Below are 11,543 nucleotides of genomic sequence, written 5' to 3'. Positions count from 1 at the left end.
TTCAAGGCAAGGGAAATATGGATTAAGTGTACTAGATGTAAGATTTGAGCTCGCAGTGTGCGTAATGATGTCCAAGCAAGGAGAATTTTGTGTGGGGTCTTTGTGAACCATAGAAACATGTGAGAGGGCTCAAAATTTTTGCATAGTGTATCACGTTTTTCTGAAAGTTATGAATTGGCTTGTTTTACCCACATAGTAAATATAAACTGACATTGGCATAGCTTCTTTTTTAATTTTTTTAAGAGTTTAGTGTGTTTTCGAATCGTTTATGCGCGCATACAACGTCCAGCTTTTACAAGCATACTCGCAATAAAATTAAGGAATAAAACATAGAAGAAAAAGCAAAAAATACAAGTCTTCTGTCATGTTAGGCACTTTTCCCCTATTGGGTTACAATTAATGGTAGCGTGTTAATACTATAATCATAAAGTGAAGTAATTTCATTTTACTGCAATCGAGTGAAATGTACATACCGCTACAGTACTTTTCTCCACATCCCAGGGATCCGCCTCCGTGGGCTGCATAAACACTATACATTGGATGTAATTATGCTGGCCTCAGGCGCACACTTGGCTTGGCCAATAAAGCCACTAAATACGCTAGCCACAATGAAATAAACTGTAAAAGCAAGTACAGCTGATTAATAAGCAAAGGGAGCTAAGACAATTTAATTAAGATTTGTGTATCAGACTAACGAATTTAGTGAAAATATGAATGTCGATATGTCAGAGATTATAGTTCAAACGACAGTGATTTTAATATAAAGTGCCGTGTCGGTGTTATCCTGTTTGAGCTTTGACAGGAGCGTTGTTGTGTACGTCGAGAAGAAGGAAAACTTGAATGAATGAATGAAGAAATGCTTGTGTATAATTGTCATATAGCTATTTGATAGGGCTAAAGATAGTGTATATACGCTATTGTCCTCGGAGATGGACACTATCATAGCGTACGCAAACAACTTTAATTAAGGATGTAAAAGTTATAGTATGGCAGCCAGTCCTAGCTCGCATATATATCACGAAAAATCATTAAAATACCTTTCTGTTTACTAGACAGCCATTGATATGATTTTACTGAAGCGGGAAGGTGAGTACTGGGCAGCCCTAGATATGCCAGTGTTTCCCACCTAGATGGATTGTTTCATTTGGGGCGTAGATATGTGCTTCAGGAAATTGTAAGTAATCTCACAGAGCACATGTTTTCCCAGGACATGGCTGTAGCGCAACCTGTGAATATTGACCATTCTTATCCGGAAGCAGCTGAAGCCCTCACTCTTGACTTTGGCCCTTTTGAGACCGTGCACAGATGGGTTCGTATGCCCGAATGTGACGAGTTTGTAGGAGCAAGGTACGTCTTCGCTCTATTCGTTAACATACCAGCTTTGATAAAAGAATATTATAAAAAAAAAGACAATGCTACAGGGTATAGGTTTAATATTTTCGAGATTAGTTGTACGAAGTGGAAACATTCCCTTCCGTAAGCTGCTGGTGCAGCGATTTGCATAAGCGAAATGTAAACATTTAGTTATTCATAAACATATTTTGCAGCATGTGTGATAACAAAAGTGCTACTTTGTATTTTTTACTGTAATTACCATATGGTATTTGCTGCTGTAGCTGGTTTCGTGGTAGTACCCGTATTTTCCTGGGCAGCCTTGTGTGGAAATGTGTATGACTGAAAATTTTATTGCAGACATGTTAACTGTTGTATCAGTTCTGGAAGGTAGTAAATATGGTGATTCTTCTTCATAAAAAACCAAGAAATATTGTTTCTGCTTGTGTCTAGATACCAACTGGTGGGGTTTATAAGAAAGTTTGATAGTACAATTCCTCATCTTACAAAGTATAAGAAAGTAAATGAACATTTTCTGGAAATGTTGTATGTAATCCAGAAGTTCCATCACGGAGTGTGGATCCTGCCACAATTGGATGGCTTGTGTGCTGTAGCAATACAGCCTACTGTAGCACAGATCCAAATAAATTGGCATTGCTGGCTTACAGCCGAAGCGTCACAAGCTGCCACTTGGGACAACAAACTAAGAGGGGCACTAGAGATGCCATGACTCTTAAGATTTTTACGCAGGTTATATGACAATTAGCAATGGCTGTTTGGGGTGCCAAGCTGAGAAGGGTGCCCACTTGCAAGATTTGTGTGTGTTGTTCACCACAGTGAAGAGTGGAAACTGACATGAGGTTGTTTATGTGATAAGATGTTCTCGAATGGGCTCTAAACATTGGAGACGTAATGTATTAATCACTACATGCATAATAACTATGTCCTCAGGAACACAAAATCAACACGGAGTAAAAAAAAAAGAAAGGCCCTTGACATGCCCCCTTACACTGGCATCAGCACACAGTACGAAGTCTAAATGTACAATCACTCCTTCACTTATTTCACTAGGGCACAGTTTCTTACACATGTTTCATGTCTGGCACTGCTAAGTGCTTTTGTGAAAGCATCGATTAACATTCCTTCAGAAAATAAGAAGGCAGAGCTTCAACATTAATAACACCTGACTTAGAAAATAATACTTTGTCTCTATGCTTGGATCTAGAGTTTGTCACCAGATTCTTGGATAACTGAATATCTCCTTTATCATCACAATGTACTGTAACTGTCTTTATGGCACTGCTTGTTCGTAGAGTTATAAAATTACTTGGAGAATGTAAAAATACACAGCACATATTCAAACAGTTTGATTACTTGCAAAAGCAGAATAAATGGAGGCAAGCACAGTTGTGAAATGAAATGAAATGAGTAAACATTGAAGTTGAAAGCAAAATCATTTGCAACAAGTAGTTTGAATTTTCCTGGGAATTTTGAGACCATTAGTATTGTCCGTGCACTCCTTTGATACTGAAACTGAAATCTAAGATGATAAAGTGAAGGCCAAAATAGAGAACTGTATTTTCTGAAATTGTTAAATTGAAAATGATTGTACTGCAGTTCCTCCTTTATCAACACACATACAGAAATGGCAAATGATTTATGGTGGAATAAAAAAGCAGCTGACATTTCTCAGTTGAGAGAAGGGCAGTGGTCTTGGAGGGAGTACCGGATTATTAATTATGCATGCAAACTGTCCTCCTAGCAGCAGTCTGTTGTATATTTCTGGTTCAAGATAGCATACCATGGAATAGCAGAAGAATGCAAATTGACTTTTTTTTAAATGTTGACAGAGGCAAAGAATACAGATATCTGTTGCTACTTCACGTGTTGTTGTAAAATTGTGGAGCATGCGTGACATTCATGTAAGACACCTTCCTTGGAGGCTAAACAACTATGATGGAAGAATTCATACACATTGTGCAAACATCAATCATGTGAAAACAAGCTTTTACTCGCAACACAAAAAATGCTCTAGATAACAGTCCAACTTGATATAATGTTTCTTAACTTGTGAAAAGCCTCTCTCTCGTCTTGGAAATGCAAAATAATACACCATGTAACAGTTGGATTAAAGACTTCTTTGGATGCGGAATTTAATCTACCATTCTCAGTGGTCAGGTATAGTGAGAAGTGAAAGTAACTTTGGACTTGTCATAGTCCTGATAGTGTTACTTTTATTGGAATCTGGCTCAACTATGTAGAGGTATTAATTTAGAATGGTTCAAAGTGCTATGGGAATGAAGTTGGGTAACAAAGTTAAGAGTTTACATTTATATCTACACTCTGCAAATGACTGTGAAGTGGACTCATACCTGTCATGTCACCTTACATTGTATGGCGGAGGGTACACTATATCACTACTTGTCAGTTCCTTCCCTGTTCCAGTCAAAAATTGAGAGAGGGGAAAAAGACTATCTATATGCCTCCTTACTTTCTATTACCTTGTTGTCACTGCTCTTAGGCAAAATGTATTTTGGCAGAAGTAAAGTCATTCTGCTGTCAGCGGCAAATGCTGTTTCTTACAAGTAACAAAGTTAGCAGAATGCGTCGTAATTGGTTCTCTGTATTCCTGTAATGTGACCTAGTATGGCTCCCAAACACTTGAGTAGTACTCAAGAACTGGTTGCGCTAAGGTACTCTGTGGTCACCCTTACAGATAAGCTAAGCTTTTCAAGAATTAACTCAGTAAACAGAAGTCTTCCCCCTATCAACCTTATGCGTGTGTTCCATTTCATGTCACTTCGCAACTTTACACCTAGCTATTAAACACTGCAACTGTCTAGCAGCACCCACTAATATTGTATTTGAATATTACAGGATTCTTTTATTTTTTTAATTTTATTTTTTTGCATTAACTTACATTTTTAGCAGGCTGCTGTTTATCACATCAAATAAAAATTCTATGTATGTCATCCTTTACTGTTCTGGTGACTCAACAACTTTCTGTTACACTATGTCATCAACAACAAATAGTCACAAAGTTCTGCTCACTCTATCCATCAGATTATTCATGTAAACAGGGAATGAATAATCCTGCCACAATTCCCTGGAGCACTCGTGGTGATACCCTTTGTTTCTGATGAACTCTCATTTGAGAAGAAAATGATGAGTTTGCTACTTCGAGAGTTCTTCGAGCTACTCAAATATTAGGGGACTTATTCCTTATGCTTGGCCCTTCGTCAGGTCTGCAGTGGGGCACCGCTTTCTGGAAATGTAGGAGTATGGAATCAGATTATTGCTCCCCCTTTATGATATTAAGGATATGGATCTGTAATTTTGCAGGTCTGTTCTTTTATCCTAATTATATAGCAGAATTATAGAATATATAGTAGAAGAAGAATGGGTAGCTTTGAGGAATGAAATAGTGAAGGCAGCAGAGGATCAAGTAGGTAAAAAGACAAGGGCTAGTAGAAATCCTTGGGTAACAGAAGAGATACTGAATTTAGTTTATGAAAGGAGAAAATACAAAAATGCAGTAAGTGAAGCAGGCAAAAAGGAATACAAACGTCTCAAAAATGAGATCGACAGGATGTCACAAATGGTTTAATTCATACTTAACTGGAAGAATGCAGAAAGTTGAAATAAGTGGTTCATGTAATGTTAATACAACAGCTGATTCCTCAAACTGGGGGCCTATCAAGCACGGGGTCCCACAGGGTTTGGTCTTAGGTCCTTTACTGTTCTTGATATACATTAATGACTTACCATTCCATATTGATGAAGATGCAAAGTTAGTTCTTTTTGCTGATGATACAAGTATAGTAATAACATCCAAAAACCAAGAACTAAGTGATGTAATTGTAAATTATGTTTTTCACGAAATTATTAAGTGGTTCTCAGCAAAGAGACTCTCTTTAAATTTTGATAAAACACAGTATATACAGTTCCGTACAGTAAATGGCACAACTCCAGTAATAAATATAGACTTTGAACAGAAGTCTGTAGCTAAGGTAGAATTTTCAAAATTTTAAGGTATGTCCATTGATGAGAGGTTAAACTGGAAGTAACACATTGATGGTCTGCTGAAACGTCTGAGTTCGGCTACGTATGCTATTAGGGTTATTGCAAATTTTGGTGATAAGAATCTCAGTAAATTAGCTTACTATGCCTACTTTCATTCACTGCTTTCGTATGGTATCATATTCTGGGGTAATTCATCGTTGAGTAGAAAAGTATTCATTGCTCAAAAACGTGTAATCAGAATAATTGCTGGAGCCCACCCACAGTCATCTTGCAGACATCTATTCAAGGATCTATGGATCCTCACAATAACCTCACAGTATATATATTCACTTATGAAATTTGTTGTTCATAATCCAGCCCAGTTCAAAAGTAATAGCAGTGTGCATAGCTATAACACCAGAAGAAAGGATGATCTTCACTATGCAGGGTTAAATCTGACTTGGGCACAGAAGGGGATAAATTATGCTGCCACAAAAGTCTTTGGTCACCTACCAAACAGCATCAAAAGCCTGACAGATAGTCAACCAACATTTAAAAATAAATTAAAAGAATTTCTAGATGACAACTCCTTCTACTCATTGGCTGAATTTTTAGATATAAATTAAGGGAGGGAAAAAAACTAACTTAAGCATTAGTGTCATGCAATATTTTGTGTAATGTAATATCTTGTACAGACATCTTTCATTAACCTGACACGTTCCACATCATTACGAAGTGTCGTATTCATGATCTATGGAACAAGTATTAATCTAATCTAATCTGTGCAAAATGGCTAAGCAGGGATGGCTAGAGGACAAATGTAAGGATGTAGAGGCTTATCTCACAAGGGGTAAGATAGATACTGCCTACAGGAAAATTAAAGAGACCCTTGGAGAAAAGAGAAACACTTGCATGAATATCAAGAGCTCAGATGGAAACCCAGTTTTAACAAAGAAGGGAAAGCAGAAAGGTGGAAGGAGTATATAGAGGGTCTATACAGGGGCGATGTTCTCGAGGACAATATTATGGAAATGGAAGAGAAGGTAGATGAAGATGAAATGGGAGATATGATACTGCGTGAAGAATTTGACAGAGCACTGAAAGACCTAAGTCGAAACAAGACCCCAGGAGTAGACAACATTCCATTAGAACTACTGACAGCCTTGGGAGAGCCCGGCATAACAAATCTCTACCATCTGGTGAGCAAGATGTATGAGACAGGCGAAATTCCCTCAGACTTCAAGAAGAATATAGTAATTCCAATCCCCAAGAAAGCAGGTGTTGGCAGATGTGAAAATTACCGAACTATCAGTTTAATAAGTCACAGCTGCAAAATACTAATGCAAATTCTTTACAGACAAATGGAAAAACTCGTAGAAGCTGACCTCGGGGAAGATCAGTTTGGATTCCGTAGAATTGTTGGAACACGTGAGGCAATACTGACCCTACAACTCATCTTAGAAGAAAGATTAAGGAAAGCCAAACCTACGTTTCTAGAATTTGTGGACTTAGAGAAAACTTTTGGCAATGTTGACTGGAATACTCTCTTTCAAATTCTAAAGGTGGCAGGGATAAAATACAGGGAGCGAAAGGCTATTTACAATTTGTACAGAAAGCAGATGGCAGTTATAAGAGTTGAGGGGCATGAAAGGGAAGCAGTGGTGGGGAAGGGAGTGAGACAGGGTTGTAGCCTCTTCTCGATGTAATTCAATCTGTATATTGAGCAAGCAGTAAACTAAACAAAAGGAAAATTTGGAGTAGGTATTAATATCCGTGGAGAAGAAATAAAAGCTTTGAGGTTTGCCGGTAACATCGCAGTTCTGTCAGCCACACCAAAGGACTTGGAACAGTAGTTGAAGGGAATGGACAGTGTCTTGAAAGTAGGGTAGAACATGAACATTAACAAAAGCAAAACGAGGATAATGGAATGTAGTCGAATTAAGTCGAGTGATGCTGAGGGAATTAGATTAGGAAATGAGACACTTAACTTAGTAAAGGAGTGTTGCTATCTGGGGAGCAAAATAACTGATGATGGTCGAAGTAGAGAGGATATAAAATGTAGACTGGCAATGGCAAGGAAAGCGTTTCTGAAGAAGAGAAATTTGTCAACATCGAGTATTGATTTAAATGTCAGGAAGTCGTTTCTGATAGTATTTGTGTGGAGTGTAGCCATGAATGGAAGTGAAACATGGACGATAAATAGTTTAGACAAGAAGAGAATAGAAGCTTTTGAAATGTGGTGCTACAGAAGAATACTGAAGATTAGATGGGTAGATCACATAACTAATGAGGAGGTATTGAATATAATTTGGGAGAAGAGCAGTTTGTGGCACAACTTGACTAGAAGAAGGGATCGGTTGGTAGGACATTTTCTGAAGCATCAAGGGATCACCAATTTGGTACTGGAGGGCAGCGTGGAGGGTAAAAATCATAGAGGGAGACCAAGAGATGAATACACTAAGCAGATTCAGAAGGATGTTGGCTGCAGTAAGTACAGGGAGATGAAGCTTGCACGGGATAGAGTAGCATGGAGGGGTGCATCAAACCAGTCTCAGGACTGAAGACCACATCATCATCATAATCATCATCTGTTGATTCTTGATGCTAAGGATATCTCTTACAATTTCCTCCATACAAGATTTTTTGCAACGGTCAAATGATGGTAAATTTTTGTGGTCCTGTGTGAACAACTATTTAAATATTAAAAATGTAATACTGCAGCCTTTCAAACAGTGGAAACCCCCAGGTAGGAATTTTCTGCGTAACATAAAGATGACATGCTAAGTAGCAGACAGGCCCAATTAAAGTACACTTAAACAAATGCTTTCGGGTACAGCATTCATTGGAAACAGAGAGAGAGAGAGAGAGAGAGAGAGAGAGAGAGAGAGAGAGAGACCATTCATTCACACAAGTAAGCACACGTCGTGCACAACTGACTGCCAACTTCGGCAGCTCCAGTCAGAATCTGGCAAGAGCTGGCGCTCATCTGTACATGAGGTGTGCTTGCTTGTGTGAATGAATGGTGTGTTTTTCTCTTTTTCTGACAACACTGTGGCTGAAAACTTATGTGTAAGTGTCTTTTAATTGTATCTGTCTGCAACTTAGTGCCATCTTTATGGTTCTGCAACTTTGAGTGTCATTTTTATGGTAATTAGTGCTCTATCTTTTCCTATATTGTTGAAACTTGAGCTTTTATTGAGCTGTCTCCTATTACCACAACATACTAGTTCACAAATGACTGGATAGATTCTTTTGGCCACCTTAATAATTTTACTTAGGACAAGAATTTACTCAGGTTCTAGGCAAGATCTTTTATACAGGTATGGCTGTGGAATTTCTCGTGTACTTCACACATTTATATTTTTATAGATGCATGATTTCCATTGCTTTTTGCTTTTTGACATTTCTGCATTCTTTTTTGAACCAGGAGAAACAATCTCTGTTTCCTCAGCAAACCATAGTGGGTCTTTTCTATCACTAGTCCACTTACTTGGCACATACTTTTCCACTGCACAGTGTACTATCTGTTGAAACTTTACTCATAATTTCTTAGTTTCCATCATATTCTAACTCAATGACATCCATTCATTGACAAAGTAGAATGCTAACACCTGGTTATATGCTCTCTCCAGTATAAATATTCTCCTAAAATTCTTGATGGATTTGTTAGCTATGGTAACTATTGTGGCTATATCATTATGATCACTGACACGTCTCTCTGTATGCTGACACTGTCCATAAAGTACTTCCTATTGTCCCACATTGTAGGATTCTATCCCATTCCATCTGTGTCTGGAGTGTGTGAGGAATAGCTGTTGACTTGTCTGCGTGTGCTGTAATCAGTCTAATCTTGAAATGTCTTAGTAGGTTAAAACTATTTGCTGGACTGGGAACTGATCTCTGGAACCTTGCCTTTCAAGGGTGATTCTAGAAACAGTCCCTTAGGCCATGGCTAAACCATTGCTCTTCAGTATCCTTTGTACTGTGAGTACTAGATGAACTAGTTATGCAGGAGAGTGTCTGAGATTTAGGGGTCAAGAGTAATGTTAGATATGTGTCGTATGCTTTCATCAGTGACATAATGCTAATGGATGTTGTCACATCCCTTTTTTGTGTGTACATTTACAGTTGTGTTGTTAGCTTGTGTAGCCAACGAGTATGAAGGAAGGAAAAAACTGGTTGTAGTAACAGATCAACTTGTAGCTTTGCCTGAGGTCTAGGTTAAGTTTGAAGGTGATAGTTTGGTTGCAAGTTGGCAAAGCCATCAAATGTAATATTTAAAAAAAAAAAAAAAAAAAAAAAAAAAACTTGATTGTGGTGACAGACTGAAGTGTAGGGTAGCCCATTTGAAAAAATTGCCAATAACACCACGCTACATTTGCCATAATCATGGCATTTGTCGCATATTTCCCATCTAAGCATCTATATCGAATATTCTTGTATATCCAAGTTTGAAAGGTAAGACAGAAGTATTGGCGTAAGTAAAGCTGTGAGGGTAAATTATGAGGCATGGCAGTATGTCACACAAGTCTTGTACTAGCATTCTCTCTTGTAGACTTATTTCATATTTCCGGACTCCTACCAATGAATCAAAGTTTGCCACCTGCTTTAATTACTGCTGAGCCAGTACGATCATTTAATACCATATCCTCACAAATTGTTGCATCCAGGTATTTCCAGGAGTTGTGATTCCAGTTGTGTGTCATTGATATTGTAGTTTTAGGATAGCAAATGTTTGTGTTTTTTGAAGTGTGCAATTTCGTAATTGTGAATATTTAGAGCGAGTTGCTGGTCTCCACGTCTCTTTTGAAATACTGAGGTGTTGCAACGCTTTTTGTGTTGCTCATTAGATTAATATTTGGGCAGAGCACTTCATCCACAAAGTTTGCTCACAGAACTCTTGTGGCCAGTTCTTGACTATTGCTTGTCAGCTTTAGTCTATCCCACATGCACTTTATCACATGTTCATTTAGTCACAGAAATAGTGGGCAGACTGCTGTTGTGTATGCTGCTAGAAAGACATTATGTACCACAGAGAGGTTTACTCTTAAAATTCAGGGGGTAGATCTAGATTGGTCACGAAATATATTACTTCCTTTTTACAAATATTTTCTATAGTTATCAAAATACTAAAATTAGAAAATTTAGGCTCAGTTAGATATGTGCTGTCAGTTGTTCTTAACACTCCAGTACTAAGTTAGTTGGAAGGAAGAGATGTACATGACACTATGTATTGTCCACCATAAATCTTAATATTTTGCAGAGTATAAAAGTAGGTGTTAACAATGTCTATTGGCTGTTTATAACACATATCCACACCCATTCTTTTGAATAAAGATAACCACAAAATTATGCCAAAGATCAGCTCACTGCCCTTATGCAATAAGGAGAAAGAAGAAAAATATTAAGGTAATGAGCAACATCAGTGTGTGGTAAATTGTATGTAATTTATTTATTTATTTTTATTTTATGCATCTAATTCTGTAGGACCAAATTGAGGAACAAATCTCCATGACCATGGAATGTATCAGTATGTGAAATTGCAATAGAAAAGTAATAACAGATTAAGAAAATCTTTATTAATCCTAAAAAGACATCAAGCTATAACTTTATTTAAATGCAGTCAACAATGCAACACAGGATTCAGCTTAATTTTTCGAGGAACTCCTCGACAGAATAGGAGTGACACATGAGGAAACTCTTCAGTTTAGATTTGAAAGCCCATGGATGACTGGTAAGATTTTTTAATTCCATGGTGGGTTATTGAAAATGGATGCAGCAGAATACCGCATGTCTTTCTGCATGGGAGCCAAGGAAGAAGTGTGATCCAAATACAGATTGAATTTCTGTGTTGTATTGACTGAGTGAAAGCTGCTAATTATTTAGAGTAAGATGACATTGTCAATAAGAAATGATAGTGAAGAATATTTATATTGAGAGGCCAGTGTCAGAATACCGCGACTAATGAACAGGGGTCAACAAGAGGTTCACAAACTTGCACCACTTATTGCCCGAACATTCCGTTCCTATAGACCTTGAACATGATCATTCCATAACAGTTTACTGTGTATCTGAACACCTATAAATTGGAATTGTTCAGTCTCACTAATCATATTTCCATTCGGTGTCATTAAAATATCTGGTTTTGTTGAATTGTTTGTTAAAAGCTGCAAAAATTGAGTCTTATTGTGATTTAGTGGTGGTTTATT

General features: G+C 37.6%; 1 protein-coding gene across 1 annotated transcript in view; it reads left to right on the top strand.

Moving 5' to 3' along the window:
• The first annotated feature begins 732 nt into the window (after window positions 1-732).
• The window catches only part of LOC126284073 (leucine-zipper-like transcriptional regulator 1), a 137,333-nt gene continuing 126,522 nt past the window's right edge, over window positions 733-11,543 (top strand). The window contains exons 1-2 of the mRNA XM_049982702.1: window positions 733-1,086; window positions 1,208-1,347. Of these exons, the coding sequence (XP_049838659.1) occupies window positions 1,211-1,347 (137 nt within the window). The 5' untranslated portion in view covers window positions 733-1,086; window positions 1,208-1,210. The remainder of the gene's footprint in view (window positions 1,087-1,207; window positions 1,348-11,543) is intronic.

The sequence above is a fragment of the Schistocerca gregaria genome, chromosome 8 (genome assembly GCF_023897955.1).
Source record: "Schistocerca gregaria isolate iqSchGreg1 chromosome 8, iqSchGreg1.2, whole genome shotgun sequence".
NCBI classification, from domain to species: Eukaryota; Metazoa; Arthropoda; class Insecta; order Orthoptera; family Acrididae; genus Schistocerca; species Schistocerca gregaria.
The sequence above is the reverse complement of the archived record's forward strand: the minus strand, read 5'-3'. Positions and strand labels throughout refer to the sequence as shown.